This window comes from Poecile atricapillus, chromosome 7 (genome assembly GCF_030490865.1).
Source record: "Poecile atricapillus isolate bPoeAtr1 chromosome 7, bPoeAtr1.hap1, whole genome shotgun sequence".
Lineage (NCBI taxonomy): Eukaryota > Metazoa > Chordata > Aves > Passeriformes > Paridae > Poecile > Poecile atricapillus.
Window position 1 is genome coordinate 7,729,255 of NC_081255.1, and position 20,046 is coordinate 7,749,300.

At 45.9% G+C, this 20,046-nt stretch overlaps 1 protein-coding gene across 2 annotated transcripts in view; it reads right to left on the minus strand.

The window, feature by feature from the left end:
• ACBD6 (acyl-CoA binding domain containing 6) overlaps positions 1-20,046 on the minus strand; it is an 81,595-nt gene that overhangs the window by 1,161 nt on the left and 60,388 nt on the right. For both annotated transcript variants that reach the window (XM_058843092.1, XM_058843091.1), the window contains one exon: positions 3,248-3,278. In XM_058843092.1, coding sequence (XP_058699075.1) covers positions 3,248-3,278 — 31 coding nt within the window. The remainder of the gene's footprint in view (positions 1-3,247; positions 3,279-20,046) is intronic.

A 20,046-nucleotide genomic window follows, 5' to 3' on the forward strand; every position in this document is an offset into this window, starting at 1 on the left:
ACATCCCAGGCACAACAGCTTCAGTGCTCCTGACTTTTGTCCATTGCTTCTCTTTGGACAAAATTCAGATGGTTTACAGCTGCTGGCCACCACTTCCTCCAGCACCAGCTCCAGGTGACTGTGCCCATGGCCTGGGACAGGGCACACATTTTATTCCTCACACCTCTACTAGGAACTGTTTTTGCATCCCTCATTTCCTCTGCCAAGATAGTCAGGTTTGACCTGAGCTCTTCTCAGTCCTAGGATGTCTTACCTAAGGATGATAAAAAAAAGAGCCAGGAAAATTAGGAAAACTCTTAATGCTGGACTTGGCTGACAGCGGCAGAAGTCCCAGATCCTGGATTTTCCCTTCAGCCTCTGCAACTCAGACCCTAGTGAAGCCAAAACCTGCTTTACAAGGCCGTGAAGCTGGCAGCTTCCTCTTGCGTTGGTAGCAATTGGTTTTATTCATATTTTGGGTGTTTTTATAAAGCAACCGACTGACTCCTTTAGTAATTAAGTGTCTTTTGCATTACTCTGCAGTCTTCTACTGATCCAAAAGGACAAGCAGTAATGTGTCATTAAAATAAATTCAGTGTGTGATTGGAGTTTATATTAAAAAGATAAAAAAGGGGTCAAAAAGGGGAAACAGTTTGGTGAGGAAGCAGGTGGGGGTGTGGGTGAGGCTGAGCTGAAGGGGGGCACATCCCTCTGCAGAAAATAGACTTCCAGAGGTGCCGAAGAGGGTATGGTGGCAGCTTCTAGGGATGGGGAGCTGGTCCCCACAGGGAAAGGTGGCTTACTCCTCCGGTGCTGTGTCCTTGAGCAGGCTGGGGACATCCCTGGGGACAAGCACAGCTGCTGGATTTATCACACCCTGGGACCCTCGATTTGTCAAGGGCCAGAGCGGCAGCCCTGACACTGGCACGGGTGAAGATGAATTTCCATTCAGCGCAGTTTGCCTCCCGACTCCATTAATCCTCAGGGTTCAGATGATGAATTTTTTTTTATTATTTATTTTCCTTGCAGCATCCCCTCCCACTGCCCTGCCAGGGCGCAGACAGAGCCGAACAGATGGTGCTTTGCAGGGAAGCAGGAGCGCCCAGGAGGATACAGAACCTGCCCACTCCGCGGCCACGTGCTCGGAGAAGCCTTGATTTCCTCTGGGAGAGGCAGCAGTGATGATTTCAGTATTCCCAGTGGGTGGGTGGATGGAGAGGAGCTGAGAAGGGGCTGTTCAGCAGGGACAGTGTGCACACAGCCGTGGGTCCTGGCGGGCCGTGCTGCCGCTGGCCTCCACTTAACCCCCGATTAAAGCCGGGGTCAGCGGCGATCGGAAGGAGCCGGGATTTATAACCCCCAGCAGGATGCGGTTTGACACTGGCTGTAATCAGGAGAGCTGTCACCACAAGGACAGCTGTCAGGCCATGCTGGCTCATAAAAAGGGATGCAGACACCCTAAAAAGCAGGGGCTGCCTTGCTGATGGGATTTAACCCTTCCCTGAACTCCATGAAAGTGTTCATAGGAGCTGTCCCGCTTCTCCGCTGCAATTAATGACTTGGTGGTGAAGTGCTGACTGAAATGGGACTGGGAAGTGACAGTGAGCTCCAGTTTTAGGCCAACAGCCACTTGAATCAAACCCAGGCCCCCATTTGAGAAGCTGCTTCCAAGCTCGGGGTGATTTATGGACAGATCAGCAAGAAGGGAATGAGGATGTCCTGGGGGCAGTGATGTGCCCCAGGAACAGCTGGGCACCCATGGGAACACCAAGCCCATGTGCCAGTGACTCAGAGAGGCTTCCTAAAGATGACAAACAGGGAGTAGAGAGGGGATAATATTCAGGGGGAAGAAAAAGTTTCAACACTTAAACTTTTGGGAAGAAAATTCTGGGAAACTGTCATTATTGAAACATCTGAACTGGCAGGGTGGATCAGAGAAACCATTTCTGAAATAATGTTCATTGTATCAGTTATGTTTGCTTGTGTTGAACCCAGCCAGAGGGATCCACCTGCATGGAATTTAAACTCAGGTGATGCATCCACCTTCTCCTTTCACATAATTTTCCTTTCACATACTGGGCTTGCTTGAAGCAAGTGCTCTTGGATAACTTACATGTGTGCTAAGCTTTTGCACAACCTATTATAATCTACTGTGCACCCCTCAGTCCTGGAGCTGGGAAAGCATCTTCCCAGGAGAGAGAAAACCCAAGCTGTGGAATGGCTTAGGAAGAGAAAGAAGCAATGTGGCATTTTAAGTGCTGTCCATCTGCGGACAAAGCTGTGCTAAGCAACAGATTCACCATTCCAGTCACAGTGATAGGAATTTGAAAAATTGAGAATCCTACAGGAAAGGTCCCACAGGGAGAAATGAAATGACACATTTTAGTATCTACAGTCTTGGTTCAGGGGCCCTGGAATCTGGGAGTTCAGCTCCAGGTCCAAATGCTGTGCTTTGGACTGATGTCTGCAAAGCAATTTTGCCATCCTGCTAATGTCCTTGTGGAGAGATTGAGAAGAGAGAGAAAGACACAAACACTTCAGAATGACAAGTATGCTCTTAATTACAGTGACAGGCATCAAGAGAGAGTACAAGATAATAACTGGCTATGTCTTAATTTTGGGAAAAAGATTATGATCCAGATTAAATTGATACTTTTTTTTCCTATTCCCTGCACATCAGCACCGCACACGTCACTTCAGTCTCTTACTTTTCTCATTTGGAGATAGAACAATCTTTCAATTAAATCACGTATCTAATTAGCCTGTAATTGTAGGAGGGACACCAACTGTGACTTGCCTCTGCTGATTTTGGTAGCAGAGAAGCTGCTGCTCTCTCAGCTGTGATCAAACCAGGACACATGAAGGTGGAGGCCACCTTGTTTGTCCCCTTCCCCTGACCTGTTCAAACGGGCACAGACCCTCCCTGAAGGCCAAGGGATTTGGCATCCCCTAACCAGGGTCTGCAGGTGGCACACCAACATCCTGGAGACACAGAGGTGTACAGGGGAACTCTGCATTATTAACTGGGGGAAAAGGAAGGGCTTTAAGGTGACATTTGCAGAGGAGAACGAAGGGAGGGCAGCAATCTTCTCCCAAGGCTCCTACCCCTACCATCCTGGGATTTGCTAGTGGAGGGAGCCACTGGTTAATCAAATCCAGTTTCCTTGCTCATTTTTCTCCTGAAATTTGCTTTCTGTGTATAGAACATTTACCCCAGCTGCAAATCCATGCTGCTAAGGAGGAACAGCCAAGCTTAGAGGCAGCTTACCATAATGGAGTGCAGTCTGGCCTTCCCCATCCTGAAAAACAGAGAGACTTGATTTTAGAGGTATAGGTAACATCGTGGCAATACAAAGAAATCCCAGTTTTAAATAAATAGGAATGAATCACAGCAATGATTTAATTGACTAGACAAACAGCCAGGACACCCAGCTACCTGACAGCTGAGATTTGAATCATCATCCACCATGACTCCCTATTGATGGATAATCAATATCTATCCACCCGTGAGAGTGCGTGGATCACGTCATGACGTGAGTATAATTCAGTTCACACCGTTATCACTTCCAGCACATAAAAATGAAGGATTTCAGTCCTATGGCCTCACTCTGGGAGTCTCACTACTCCTGATGCTTTAGTGCAAGATGTTTCAGGGCAAACCCAGCTTTGGTCAACTATTTGAGAGACGGGTAAAGCACTGGGATGCTCACACAGCTCAGTGCACTGTGCTCTTCAGCACAAGGGAGCACACAGGGAAAAAAACTCAGTTCCTTCCACCTAAATACATCTTAGGTCCCTGCCTTCAGAATTTAGGTCTACCCCAATAGCCAGGTTAAGCTCTGTCAAGTCAGGAAAGGGCACAGTGCTCAGGGATGAGAGCCAAGTTGCCAAACTCATCCTTGTGAAACACCTGCAGTGCAAGGGCAAAGCAAACTGCGTGATTTGTAGGTGCTGGCACACAGCTCCCTGTTCCAGAGAACATTTAAGCCACTGCATCAGCTGCAATGCTTTGGGAAGTGTGTCCCCATCCCAGATTCCTGTGTCCTCTCCCCAGGGCTCTGCCACAGTTGATGCCTCACATCCAGCACTGCAAACCCAGGCATCTCACCCTGACACAGCCTCATCCTGCCACCAGAACAGGTGAAATAACAGAAGGAAAGAATTACTGGCCCCTTTGCTTTCACTAACCCAACCAGGATTAGCCTCTAATTCAGTTCTTTGCCTCTTTAATTTATTTGCATCTGTCTGTGGAGACTTAATTACTATCATCTTTGTGATTAAGGTGCAAATTCTACAGTTTGCCATAGATTCTGGAGCAGGTGAAAAAGAACAGGAGAACAGGTAGAAATTCCACTCATAGCTGGAAGTCTCCTGCTTTCCCAGTGTGTTATTCTGTTTGATATTAAGCCTGTGAGCTGAGGAATTAGGAATGACCTGTGTTTTGGGGTGGGAGATACCATACTTTACTCTGGGACACTGCACCAACATGACAACCACGGCAGCAACAGGGAAAAAAAGCCAGATGTAACAGGCACTTGCTGCCTAAATATCCACTTCATATCTTTTCCAAGCAAAGAGGTGGGAGGGTCAGATTTTTCTTTCCAAGTGTCACTACGTTGTTTGGAGACACCTCGTTTCAGGAGCCTATTTCTGCCCAGACTGAGGGGAGTGGAATGCAAATGGGTGTCTTTAGGTGGTACCACAAACCAAAGAACTGAGGCAATCATGGACAGCATCCATTGATTATTCCACACTAATAAGGTAACCAATGTGAGCCAGTGCCCCTGAGCTCTCCTTAAGCACATGCCTGCTCTGAGGAGTGACAGGGCCAGCACTGACTTCAGCAAAATACGGAGCAGGGCAGGGGAAGGAGAGGTGGGAGTGCTCTGAATGAGTTATTGGAAAGGCAGGATGTCAAATGTGTGGGCTGGGGGATGGGAATCCAGCTCCCCTCTGCATCACCACCTCCAAGACTGCAGCCAACAAAACCCACAGGTGAATGGGACTGGAGCTGTGCAGCAGAAACCCCTTCCCACGGGAACACTTTGCTGCAGAACTCCCTATTAAAACACACAGGACTGCTCCAGGAATCCTGAAGACATTTGTTCCTCTTCCAAAGGCCTGCAGAAAGCACTGCTGTTTCAGCAGCTGGCTGGGGATAACAAGGTTTTTTATTTCTCTTAGATGTACTTCCTGGCATCTGCTGGGCTAAGGAGGGAGCACAGGTCCTGGCATAGGAAATGCGTCTCTTTAATCCCAGTGTGGTTTTTAAAAAGAACTATTAATCCAATGTTATGCAAACATGGTTTGCACTTTATTTACGCTGCGGATTTTCCCCCTGCTTTGAGCCTGCCCAATGGTCAAATGCTATTTGTTACACTTCTCAGATGCCGTGCTGTTTGCTTCTATTTTCCTCTGTGACAAATTTTAATCCAGGTAAATGGAAAAAGCTCCAGTGTGGTCACTCACTAAAGGCCTTGAAAGCCCTCGGGAAGCTGCTGATCTCAATCCCTCTTTGATTTGGCTTTTTGGAGCACCGTGGCTAATTGCAGCCTGATGTACCCGGCTGCTCCAGGTACAGCAACGCTGAGCTTTGGAGCAAAATGGTCACACCTGGAGACTAATCAAAGATGGGCTGTGAAAGTCAGGATTACAGCTCCCTTTGTGGGAATTATGTGAAACAAATATTGCCTGCCAGGCACTGGAAATGTCTGTTTTGTAATCAAACACTTTGTACAGATGAGTGAATTGTAGCTGGCCTTGATGCAAGGGATATTTCCTGACGTGCAACAGAAAGCAGAGGCCCCTTGAGCATCTTAGGGTCCTTCTCCTGAGCTGTGTCTGTGTAGGGATGAATGATCCCAAACAGTAATGGTCAGGTACAAGCCTCTGTCCTCATCCCACTGGCACCAGCCAGGAACAGAGCATCCTCTGCAGCCGGGAGGAACACAGAGATGCTGGCAGTGATCAGATGGATCCTCTCAGCAGATGGACCAAAGAGAAGGTGCTGAGTAAGGAAGGTGATGTTGGTGAGTGGGGAAGAGGAGGTAGGCAGCTCTAGGCCAACACTGAGCCAGGATGCCTCTGAGGAGTGCCCTTTCATGCCTCTGTATCAGCTGGGAAAATCTCACTGTCACGGGTTAAAAAGAAGAAAACCTGCTCTGATTCGGTAAACTTCAACATAAAAGAGGGAAAAAGCCAGGTTCAGAGCAGCAACACACCTTCTGTAAAGGCTTACAGGGCATCGGTAGGCCCTTGTTCCAGAGCCCTTTCAGCAATTCTCCATCTGTAAAAAGGAGGAGCTCATGGAAATGGCAGAACCCACACAGGCAGAAAGTGACCAGGAAGGAAAGAAAGACCACGACATACTCAAATGTAAGAATGTCCAGTGCCAGATACGTTACTGACCAACAACAGATCTGATTCCAAGATTTCCTCTTGCCTCCTAATGCCATTGTGCCATCCCTGGTGGCTTCTCCAGCCTCCTGGCACATCTGGCCATGTCAGGGTGACAGCTGAGCTGGGAGATGAAAACCCAAACGTCCATGTCTACCAAACCCATCTAAACAAAGATGCTACAAAATCACTGGTACTTCCTACATGCATGGTCTGTGACAGATGTCACTCAATGAAAATCCAACTACCAGTGGATAACTTATTGGATAACAGGATTTCATTCTGCTCCTGAGAAATTTAAGCAAGAGAAATGGGAGAAGATGGACCGAGCGCAGATGGACCAACTGTTTTATCTGCTAAGTGCTGCAATGGCTGCTGCACATGAATTCTGTTTTAGAAGTGATAGGATTATATCGGTGTTGCCATCCCATGTTCATTCCTTGGCAATTCCTGTTCCCTGCTTAACCTCACACAAGTTCTGGACTGAAGGGCAGAGACAAGGAAATGGCTTGGCTAAAGCTGCTGAGATGCTGTGCACTCTGTAACACGATTGCTGCTGCTTTGCCATTTCAAGTAGACTTTGACTGGCCAGTGTCTGACCGTGGTTTCATGGGACAGTTTTAAAAACAGGGCTGTATAAACACTGATAGCTCAGAGCTGCTTCATTCGCTCTCCAGGCTGTGTGCAGTGGTGGGGTGGACTGGAGGGAGACACAGCCTCTTCCTCCATCTCCCCTGTTTCATTTAGCATCAGTGGAGAAAAGAGGATAAACAAATCCATGCTGGTTACCTGGGTGAGCTTTGGTCCAGCCTGACCCTGTATTGGTGATGAAGCTGGGGCTGGACCCTCCACACCAGCACAAGGGTCTGTAGGGGACCCCAAACCTCCTTGAGTGCTGCTCCACACCGAGACCTCACCTTGATGCCTTCAATCACCTCCCCAGGCACAGACACCGTGGATTTGAAAAGCACAGCAGCAAAGCTCTACAATAGCCCTGCCCTTTGAGGGGTAGCACGTGTGCTCTTTATTTTCAGGTATTTTTTTCCCTATCACCTCTGCTTTCTGCTCATTTGTGGCACCTTTTAAGGTGCTCGGCTTGTTCCCATTGACAGACTCCAAATGCTGGCAGGGATCGAAGGAGATAAGAACGATGAGGTGATAAGAGTGTTTAACAGCACTGGGTCCTGGGCAGCACGATGGGCAAGAGGGAAGATAAATATTTACACTACATCTTTAGAAGGCGAGAGAATAAAAAGGGCTGGAATAATACAGACCCTGAACAAGCACTGGTGCTTAGGAGCTGTAATATAAATCTCTGCAGCCTCACAACACACACTCACTCAAGCCAGGGAGATGAAAAATAGCAAGAAAATACTTCCCTCCACTTTTAAAAAGGGTTTTATTTCTCATTTGTTTCTACTTTAGACTTCAACTTCCCAACAACTTACATTAACTTCATTGTCATATTATTCTCTCTGAAATTTTCTCTCCAAGAAGACAGAGGGTAAGGGTACAGCTCAACACACCAGAATTTACATTACTAAATTTACAGAATTTACAATACTAAAACCAGGCAGTGGGGGCTAATATAACCAGTCTGAACTCCACCAGATGATTCAGCAGGAGACATCCCCATGTGCATCCTTGGCTCCAGCTCCAAGGCAGCTCAGGCACTCCCCAAGGACCAACACCACGGGACAAAGGATAGAGAGCAACTTCTGCTAGAGGCAAAACCAAAGAGCACACACTGGTCATGAACAGCTGTTTTTTAGGGATTGCAAATAACCCAGGCTGACAAGTGCAGGGCATCCTCTTAAGTTCAGTTCCTCAATTAACTCTCACCTCCCCTGTGTGCAGGTTTGGCAGGGATCCCTTTCTCACCGAGCTGTCCCTCTCCAAGAGTTCTCAGCTTTCTCCTCTGCTCACTTCCTCCCATTCTGACCATTCCCTGCACTGTGCCAGGCAGATATCCCCGAGGATGGAAGGTGCTAGACAGATTTTTATCATCACCTCTTGGGCCCTTCTCCAGAGCCTACTGCCAGGCTATCATTTGGCCTATCTTCTAAGTGCCTCACAGATAAATTAGATCTGCATAGAGAAGCAATTATTACATTTCTAATGGCATGAACCCTTACAGCAGAATCTGCTACTGAAAGGCAAAGAAAATTGCATTAGCTTTTGTTTGATTCAAAATTATGATCAAGGGAAGAGGGATGTTGAAGCCCTTTAAAGCCAAACCTCTGAGCTGGGGATTTTTCTGTCTGGGGACCTCCCTGCTTGTATTCACTGCTGGAGCTCATACTCGTGGTTCATTTAGGAGCACTAATTTGGAGAAGCCTCTGCTCACAAAGCTGCTGTTAAAAGCAGATCTAAGAAAGCTCAGAGAGAAGAGGATGCCCAGGAAGCACCACTGGCTCCCTCCTGGAGCCTGCATCTGCTAATGCTCCCAAACGCCCCCAGCCCGAGGAGTTCAGTGTGCCAGGGTTACGCTAATCCCTCATCGCCCTAGTTTCTAACTGGTGCTGTACCTAAATTTCCAAGTGCAATTTCAGTGGGATTTATCACATCTCCTATGATCAGCATGTAGTGCTGCTGGCACAGATACAGGCTCTCAATATCCCACCGCAGACATGGCTGTCATTAATTGCAGAACAAACTGACTTCTGAACCCACGCAGCAGCTCATGCAGCAACACTGAAACTCTCAGGGACGTTTTGCTGTTGAGCATTTTCAACCCATTTTGCAGCTGGCACTCTGTGCCCAGCTGTGTGTTTGGACATATTTATAGGTTATCCAAATAATATTTGCTACTGCCTGTTACTTCCAGCACCAGGAATCTTGCTGCTCATCAAACAAGTGTGTTGGTGCAATAGAAAAGCTGCCAGGAAGCTGCAGGGATCAAAAAATGTGTTTGGAGAAGTCAATGCCTAAAGCTGTAACAAGTGGCACGGCGCTGTGGCTGAGCCAGCTCCCGACAAACCACGCAAATGCCATCCCAAACTGTGGACAGGATGATATTCCAAAGGGCAGGATGCTAAAACCTCTCTTCTCAGGATGCTTCCCTGCCCCCTCCCTGCATAAAAGTTAGTGCTCCTCTACTGCTTTATCACTTTAGCATGGCTGAGGCAGATACCTGCTTATTTAAGGGGCAGGATAAATGGGCTGAGACAGCTTTCCCATCCCCAATTCACTAGGGAACGCTTGGAAATTCCACCTGACACCGGGACCGCTCTGTGCTCTTAAACAATCTCCCGTCTGATCCGATTGTTCCCCAGTGGGGAGGCAGGCTGCAGCTAGCTCAAGAGTCATTGATTGGATTAACAGCCTAATTCCCAACAGATGAATAGAATACTGATGTCTTGTCAGCCCACATCATAGAAGGAAAACACAATCTGCTTCTACAGCCCCGAAATTTAACCCTTTGCTCCCCTTCTCCCCCCTCCCCGGGGCTGGATGCAGGGTCCAGCACTTTCAGCTGGAGATCCTACCTATTTGAATGAGAAAAAGATTTATTAACCTTTGGGACACATCGACATGCCATGGGATCACATGGTATTTTCTGTAAGAAACCCTCTTTTTCAGAAGAGATTAATAGCAGGGACCTTTATTATTTTTTCTTCTCTCTTTCCCCCACCTGCCAATACAGGGAATGCTGTATGCTTCACAGTAAGCTGCTGAAAATTCATCATACTTATCCTGAAATATACAGATATTGAACGTTTTCTGAGTCTATCATTTGATCAGGAGGATGGACCTTGCCTGGAAGGGAACATTGAGCTGTGCAGCAGGAGAGGCATCCCTGCAATGCCCTCTCCCTCCAGCAGCTCTTGGCAAGCTGTGGGGCAGGGGAATGAAGCTGGGCACATCATTTGCTCCCGTTCTCCACTTCCTAATGGAGACACTAATGTTTTCTTACCTCATAGAAAGACTGTGATAAGAAATTAATTGCTACTGGTCAAATGTTCACTACCACAGAAGCAGGACTGTGTGAATATTAAAGAGATTCTCCAAGAACAAAATTTATTTATGGACTCCTTGGCACTGTCTGCATTTATTTCCCTGTTCAGGAGACAAGAATAAATAAAAATAATCTAATTTTAAGGAATTCACTCAAAATGACCCTATTTTTTTCTCAGATCACTGGGGTCCATAATGCTGTGGGGGTTTTTGCTTCCAACACTCACCTTTTATTGCTTGCATTTACAAAACAGGCAGGTATACTGTGAGGGTGGGGAGGCCCTGGCACAGCTTTCCCAGAGAAACTGTGGCTGCCCCATCCCTGGAAGTGTTCAAGGCTGGGCTGGATGGGGCTCTGAGCAACCTGGGATGGTGGGAGGTGTCCTTGCCCATAGCTGGGGGTTGGATCTGTATGGGCCTTAAGGTCCCTTCCAACCCATTCTGAGATTCTATACACTTTTGAATGTGTGCATCACCAGGTTGTGCTGTAAAGAAATAAGAAATAAGGTATTTCTGGTTTTATTTGCGTTTTACAGCTCATGTGCAGAGTGGAAACACTCCCTCCATCACTCCCTAACTCTAACAAACTAATTAGCCCAGAAGTAACATGACTAATAGGAGAGAAAGCATGAAAGGATGGAAGTGCACACCCTTTTTTTCCCCCTTCTACAACCAATACCTGCTAGTCACAACAGTTCTCTAGACTACAGGGTTTCATAACATCATTATACACATAATAAACTTGCTAGGAGACTGAATGAAACAGTCCTTCCCTCTCCTGGCTTCCAGCACATCAACCTTACAGACAGTCCTGTCTCCAGAGAACCAGGGGATCTCTGTGCTTACAACATGGGCAGTGGGGAGGCATTAATGACAGAGCTGCCCTAACTGAAATAATTAGCCAGAGATGCCTCATCAACTCAAACAATTCAATTAATGCCCTAATAGTATTTTAAAGTGGTTCAAATTATTAGCTCTTTTTACAATTTGAAACCATAATGTTTAATTTTCATTCCAGATGTGAATTGTTCCAGAATGGCAATAAATAAATCAATCCAAGGAGTCCTGTCCAGTCCAGCCCCTGTCCTGCAATACGGGTGCGTTGTATATTCACAAATCCAGGTTAAGGATGGGGACTGGGGCAGTTGTGCCCTGGAACTAGCAGACTGGAGGTTTTATAAATACATACAGAAATAATTAAAATCTAAGGGGTTTAGAAGGGTTAATCTCCTTTAAATAATCTCTGCCACAAAGCCTGTAAAGTCACTGCTGGCACGATGCCCGCATGGGACCGGCTGTCGGATATCAGGACAGCACGTGTGGATGGGAGCAGGGAGATTAGGAGACAGCCCCATCAATGCTGCTGCCCCACAGATGGCTGCCCTGGGCACTGCCCAGGGGCTGCAAACTCCAGAGCAGGGCCAGATCCAGCGCCAAGCAGCAAGTCAACATGCCACTTGCTCCACCTGAATAAAGAGACAGAAGGAAGCTTGGTTAGGCTGCTAAATTTAGCAGGCTGGACAGGAGATGGAGTCAGCCGAGAGCGTTGCTGCCACTGCTTGGTTCATCTCAGCCCTTGCTGGCTGCAGGGCAAATGCTGGCTGATATTTATTTAAAGGGATTCAGGGCTTTGGAAGTAACCCCTTTTCCTCTGTAGGCTTGAACCTAAAGCCCTGCATGATGAAAGAGATGTTGCACTTTTAAATGTTGACTATAATGGCTCAGAGCTGCCTCTCTGCCTTTCCAGATGTCCTCTTTGTAGAAACTGTCATTTAAATGCAACAACTGAGTGACCAAGAGAGAGAAAGAAATCCAGAAGAAAGCAGAGAAACCACCCCTGTGTGGGCCAAAGCAGTGCCTCTCCCAAACCCATGGGTTTGATTCCCTTGATTTGGGCAAAGGCAGGCTCAGCTGAAATGCCCAGGAATGCTGTGGCAGAGCTGGAGCACTGTCAGAGAGGCAGAGCTGCAATAAAAGTCAGGTCACCATGTGCTGCAAGAGGTACAGAGGTGCTGCTAACAGCCCAGGGAGCTTTTTCTCCTTCAAGTCAGTGAGGATAAAGACTATGGAGACTCTTTTAGTCCCATAAACCTTCCTCAGCTTGCTATGCAAAATCAGCACTTTCCACCTTGAGACATTCGGAAACATCCTCTGAACTCATCAGATGAGATCTGGATTTTATTAAGCCAAGCTTGAGAAAGCCTGGGCTAGCAGGGAAGCTGAGTTCCAGTGCCATACAGCCCTCAGCATGAAAGGCACATTTTTTTCTCTTCTCCTTTTGTGCTGGGAACCCTGCTCAGACATCTCAAAGCAGCTGAGGATAGTGCTGTGCCCTGCAGCCTCCAGACAGCCTTTCGTTTCCATGCATGCCTGTTTCTTAAGGATGATGACTCCTCTTTGTGGCTAATCTGGAATTAGAGAGGACATTCCACACACTCACAGCCGTCTGCCAGAGGGGGGAAGGTATCAGAGCCTGGATCCTGCCCTGAAGTGGACCATTGCCAGGGAGAAGCCAACTGCATGTGTTGACTTAAGAAGCTCCCATCTCATCACCTCCAAGGGTTGCTGTTTTTGTGACATCCAGCAGCCTTTTAGCAGCCTCTGTGAATTGTATTAGTAGCTGATTTACCATTTGTTATTTTATAAGGCATGAAGCTGCTCTTTCATTTGCTCATGCACCACCAAGTATAACTACACGCCAGACTCTGAAAACTCAGTCTGTGATCACTGGGGCTGTTTCCCAGTGGAATAAAGGAGGAATAAATAGTGAGGGAAAAGGTTTATTGGTACTGCTTATTCACAGACAGTCAGGTTTCCAAACAGCTATTAATGAAGTGCTACTACTAAAGAAAGGAAAAGGAAAAATGTCTGGAGAAAACTGCCTCAGGATATCAAACTGTATCAGTAACTGGGATTTCTCGATGGAGCCACAGTGCTATTAAAATACAGCTGAACTAAGTACTTGCAGTTTGGTCTGTCATTAGATATTTAGTGAGATGCAAAATTGATCTTCACTTTAAAGGGCTCTTTCAAAGTCTAGAGGCAGCACTTGCTCTCTCCTTGTGCTGTATAATAGAGATGTTCCTAATGAAATTCAGCAGGAACTGGAGGCAACAAGGGAAAACCGCAGCCAACTTTATAACAGACAGATTTATGTTCAGGGCTGTCCTGCTCTTTGAATGAGTTATTCTGCACAGGGCAGGGATAACAGGTTCTCCATTCATGGGTTGTACAAGCGTGGCAGAAGGTCAAGTTCCCTGGTGGTGCTCGGTCTGAGCCGGGGGCTGGGGCTGCCGTCACATCTGGGGCTGGGCTGAGCAGCTCCATCCCATTTCCTACTAAAGCAGCCCTGGGAGCCCACTGGGACCAGCTGGGCCTAAAACTGGGCCCAGCCCACTGGAGCAGATGGCAGGTGCTGGTGGTGGCAGCCGACGTGGGGCAGTGCTGAACCAGTGACCTAGAGGTGAAAGGCTCCACATCTCCCATTATCAATCCCCAGAGCCTCCTCCCAAGTAAGTGTTGATACATTAATCTTTCTGACTGATGGAAACAAACTGCAGATATAACATTCCACAGGGGAATCTTTATTTATATGGAGCCCAAATCATGCTTAAAAACATAAAAGTTAAGGGCAGGCTTAGGTTTCAGCCTTCCATCAGAAATGTTCCTGGTTAATGCCACCCTTTTTCCCTTCCAAATACCGAATTTAAAGAGCACGCCATCACGCATTAGTCTGAGCACAGCCCCGGTGTGGATGGCTGCAGTAAATAATAAACTGGTGTTTGTGTTTCCTGCTGTGCATGCTGCCCTCCTAAATAGTTTAATAACAAAGGAGTGTATTTCCAAGCACTGCTGGAGTGCCTCGATGAAGCATGTGGTGTAGGATAAATACCTCCACATCAGGACACTTTTCAAAGCCATCAGGCAGAGGGGTCAGTCTGTTGTGGGTTTTTTTAAAACTGCACAAGCTAATGCTTTAAGAGTGTCTTGATGGAATCAGGGAAATTGGATTGTCCCCCCATTTGCTGGCCTAAAACAAGCCTTTTTTTATTTATCCCATTAGAGGAACACAAGAGAAACCTTTTAAATGTCACTAAAATTTTCCCTGCATTGCAAAACCCAGTCAAAAGGGTTTTAATTTTCCCTGAGACCTCTTAAGTAATGCAGTATGTCAAGATTTAATACCTTGTGTGTAGGGGATTGTCTGTACTCTGTGCTGTTTCACCAGGGTGACTCCATAGGGTCGGTCCTGGTCACTGGATTTGGTCCCTGTCAGCACTGAGCTGCTTGAACAGCCCACAACACTTCAGATCAGGTCTGCTGAACAAACAGGCAAGTGAAAACGAGATGAGACACAGCTTTCCCTGAACCAGACTGGTACTACCAAAAATTCAGCAGTGCTGCTCACTCTCCGGTGATTTTTTTCTATGAATTGAGACCCTCAGGTTTGGGGAAAGCCTGTAATTTTTTAGGTTTTATTCACTTATTTATAGGAGAACCAGGGGGAATTGTCAAGAGGCACTTTTGTACATAAGACTCCACATTCCCCAGGGATATTTAATAAGACAAACAGGGCAATATCACAAGCAGAGCCCAGGACTGTAAATTGGCAGTGCACAACACACTAAAGCACATTGGTTAAAGATGGCAACAGGACCATAAATCCTTTGAAGGCTGGGCTGGTGCTCACTCCAACCCTGCTGTCCCCCAAGGGCTGAGGGCATTAATGCCAAAACAGCTTCTCAGGGCCCCTTGGAGCTCATCCCACTTGTCAGTCAGCCTGGAGCTATGGGTGATCCCACCTCCCAAAGTAATCCCAACTAGTAACATTTGCTACTAAAACACACCATTATTTCAGTGCTGTGGGATATGGGAGTTCCCTATCCATGCTGCCCATGTTTCTTTTTGAAGACAGTGAACTTGTCATGCCACAGTGGAAGAGGACCTGGGATGCCAGATCATTTTGGGCTGAGTGTGTCATTCTCCCCAAACCTGGTTTAGCAGAGAAAAGAGGAATTGGAGGGCAATGAGCATCCAGGCTGGGGTATGTGAAACTCCAGTCTCTCATCCCTGAATTCACACAGGTGCACCAAGAGCTGGGAAAGGTGCAGAGCCCAGGAGATCGAGGAAGAGGAGGCACATCCCAGCCTCTCAAACAGTCCCAATAAAACCCAGTCCTGAAACCAAGACACTGCCTACTGATCTTCCCTGTAGGGTTGCATAATCTATTTTACAAAATGTCAAAATCCAGCACGAAAATTGGAAAAAGGGAGTAGGGGAAAAAAAGGAAAAGAATCAGACTGGCTGGTTATTGGACCAGGGGCTGTGTTAAAAGGATCAGGAGGTGGTGGGCCAAGCAGTGGGGGAGGGAATGGGATAAAGTAGTGGGTCTAATCAAATCAGTTTAAAAAGCTGCAGCCTCTCCGAGTTAACCTTGCCAATCAGGGAGTGAGCGGGAGCATGTCTGCGCACATTAAAGCGGGAGCGCGTCCTTGAACCCGCCGCGTTCTCTGTCCTCCCCCCCAGCCCAGGCACCCCACACCCTCAGCAGACAGCAGCAGAAAAACCCAGGATTAGGCTCCCTCCTCAGCCTCACTCCAGTGGAAGTCAGCACAGCAAAGCTCGGATGCTTCCCTGTGATTAGAGGTGAGTCCACAGGATTAAACTGGCAAGAGTTGGATAGATGTTAAAAAACAAACAAACCAAAAAACAGGGAACAAAAGGAGAAGCCCTCCCATTGACAAATGCTGTTGCATTGAGCCTGGCAGCTGTGAGAGGCATTAGGAGCCTTCACTAATGACTAAGGGCACTGAAGTCACTTTAAAATAAATATTCACTAGGAATTACACGGGTAATCTAAAGGGATTATCCTGCTGCCTTAACAGGTCCATAACCTAAACATTAAATGGTCTACACAAGTGTTTGCATTAATTTTGACCCAAATCAAGCCTTCTGCTAAAAGCTTTAGAAAGCCAGATTGAACTTTGGAAACCACGTGTCTGCTCTGAGTTAGCATTCTTATAAATTCCTCCAGATCCTCTCTTTTCTGAAGGAAAACCAGGGCTGAGCTCTTGGAAGTCAGGAGCCTGCCAGCAGCCAGGGCAAGGCTTTAGCAGAAACACAATCTCAGAACATGAAGCAGCAAGCACAAATCCAGTCTGCCACATAATCCAGTCCCTGTGGTAAAAGAATCTGTGTTCAGAGTCTTGGCTCCAGCCTGGCTATCCTGGGAATGCCCAGCATCCGGAGGAGTTCTGCTACAGAGAACGGGACAAACCCCGTGCCTCAGTTTCTACACCTGTAAAATGTCATGTGCCCTCCAGCTGGGGCACTTGTCCCTGTGCCTCAAACTCCTGGAGGGCATTTTCAGCTGGATCAGGGCTGTGAGTTTGAGTGAGGCTCAGCAGTTTGTTCTCAGGCAGGTCAGGAGAGCAGGAGTTGAGGCCAGAGGGGCTGAATGGTGAGCTGAGAGCAGCTTCTGTGCACCAGGTAAAGCTCCTGAATAACTTCATTGGCTGTACCTGAAAAAGCACAGTCTAAAAACACACAGATGCCTTAAAGCCACCATTCACAATGCCCAAATTGCATTAGAATCCAAAGATCCTATCAGACAGAAGGAGGGAATAAATAAAAGTACATCAGTGTTTTCCTTCCAGCAGGCATTTCAGACCCAGACCTGGATAAAAGACTCAGGGTCTTCCTCATTTTCCAGTCTTGTAGAAAATTAGGAAAGTGAGAGACATGATCAGGATGCTTGAAGCACAAAAATACACAACACCAATGGATCTGAAGTCCTTGGAGTCCTTCTGGGCCCTCTGTACAACACAGGGTAAAAAAAGAGTCAAACACAATGGGAAGGTGGCAGGGAAAGCAGTCCAGGAAAAAGCTCAGTTATTAAAAAGCTCATTATTACTGATGGAGGAAAGAAAAACATGTGGAACTTTAATATTTTCTAAAGACTTTTTTCAGAAGTTCCTGCCTTTTTTTTATTTTTTTAGGTTAGAAAAAGCCATGAAAATCTAACATGGAACCTAATTTCACAGGAAATCTCCTTTGAAAGCCTTGGCAATACAAGTGGAAGTGCTGTCTGAAGGCAATGTGGAACAGTGCTCTAACAGCAGCATTTTCAACTCAAATGCCAGGCAAACAGTGAGAGCAGGTGAAGCCAGTTTTACACAACTTCAAATGAAAAATCGTCCCACTAAATGAAATTTCTTCCCTCTGAAATACACATTTTTATGAACTCCTGAATATATGTTAGAAAAAAAAATTAACAGATAAAAATAACTTCTGTCTTTAAAGAAGATGATTTCTCCCCCTTACTTTTGAAGTAAATAAATAGCCTCAAAGTTTTCTTTATGTGGCATAAACAAATGATAAATGGGAATAAATCACCGTCCTCCTCAGTGAGGAGACCTGAAACCTTAAACAGGGATCCAGGGTACCTATAGAGGATTTCAGGCTTAAAACTGGCAGAAATCACATTCAGGTGTCTGTGAACAGGGAATATCCATGGGACTGACTAATATTTACTGGTTTGTGTTGCAGACACCAAGGATGTGAGTGGGAGATATTTTAGCAGTCAGTCACTTCTGCTGCAGCCTTCCTCAAAGCAACAGGAAGACTCCTAGTCACATTAAATATGGATATATATAATCCATATTTATATATAAAAATATAAATTTGTATAAATTTATATAAAATACAGATATTTATATAAATATATAAATATATAAATATATATAAATATATAAATTTATATATAATAGAAAATATAAATTTAAATAATTTTATACATATGTATCCTAGGCACCTTAAATATTCAAAAGATCCATCGGAAAGCCATCAATCAGTCCAGGAAAACTCACCCTACTGCACATCCTGGTCATGCCACAAAACCTCCCAGGACCTAAATCAGACTGGAAATGATGGCTCAAGAGCTTCAGTTTGTACTGAATGCAGCAGCCCTGAACACCTAATTCCATCTACCAAGAGTTTATGCAAGTAAAGCCCTTCTGTGGGCTGAATCAATGTCTGGTGCCTACTGAATACTAAACTTGGATCTACAAATGCACTGATCACTGGATTTCTCTGGGCTGATACAGGCAGCAAGGTTGGGAAAATATCTGGAAACAAAGTTTTGATTTATTTTCTTCTCAGGACACCCAAGGTTACCTAAGGAAAATGGCTGATTATTGACTTTGACTACCCTCCTTTTCTACAGAACTTCAAGTTCTGTAAAACCAGGACTTCTAGTTCCCACAATCCTTTTGCTATTCTATTAATTGTTCTCCAAATCTCTCCCCACATCTCATGACCATGTGAAGGGAGAAGTCCCCAGGTCCCTGTGATTTTTATGCAGTTGTAGCTCCCAACAGAGCAACTGTGCAACAGCATAAAATTCAAAGATAGACAGCTTCCCTGGGTGGCTTTTCACACCTTGAGTGCTCAGGAGACAATACCCTTCTCTGAGAGGAGGCACAGTAGTGGGGAGAGATGGTACATATTAATTTCTAAAAGAGGATTTTAATCATGCAACGTCCTCTGCAGTCGCACAGAATTTAATCTCATTGCTGACGGTGGGTGATGGGGGAGCATGTTAAGTGGAAAAGTTGTATTCAAGACCTTCTTGCAGATATGTGCTACAGGCAGTCCCCTGGGAGGAAGAAAATGACCCAAACCTGTCTGTGTGGTGCTGACCACCCTGACCTGGGCTCCATCTACTCACAGAGCAGAAATTCAGGCGAATTCCCAAAGTTCTGCACAGGGTTCAAGTACACGTGGTAATACAGTTAGCATTTATCAAGCCTTACTTTACAAATATTGATTTATTAATCTAGGCAAGACCCAGGGATATATACACACAGTATTCCCATGTTGGTTACAGAGACTGAGACACACAAAAAAACCCCATTGTCTGACTTGCTCAAGGTCAAACGAGGAAAAGCACCCACAGCCAGGATTAGTTTTGGGATGCTGAGCTCCCAGCGCTGTGACTCTCAGGTCACACTGTCCTTTTCCACACTTCTAAGATCTGGCTTCACCTAAGTCTGCATTTAAGGACACTTTTACTTTGTGATATGGGAAGAAAACACTGAAGTTGAAAACCATAAGTTGAGAATTCAGACTCTCCCAGCGACTACGGAGAGCCACCATGACTGGGCTGGCACCTGCTTTTGCACAATTATCTTCAGTCTTTTTCCTCCTCTGCTTGCAGGTAGCTTAACCACTCTTGGTCAATGAAACAATTAAGTGTTAAAGACAAAAAACTCAAAGGAATTAATAGAATTTGTTTCACCAGCTTTTAACGGGACCTTCAAGTTTATATAAGAAGTTGTACTTGGAATCATGAAACAATTCTTTTTTAGAAGCTTCCATGAGAACAAAGAATGTTGGTGACAATCAATGCCTAGGATGGGTGAAATCCAATGCTTTTTTGCCTCTCTAAAATAAAAAATACTTCCCTAATAGAATCAAAGTTCAAACACCCCAAGTGACGACCCAGCAGAAAATACAATTCCATAAAATCCTTATGTTCAATGAAAAAGGATGTGTGTTTTCAAGCAGCACACATCTGACAGCTGCTTTCTAAAGCAAGTCAAACTACTGACCAGGTAAGTCACCCTAAGCATCCTTTTGAGGTATTAGACCAGCTTTGGACTCCTAATGGATAAAAATTAAGTATGAGACAACAACAGATCTACTTTAAAATGC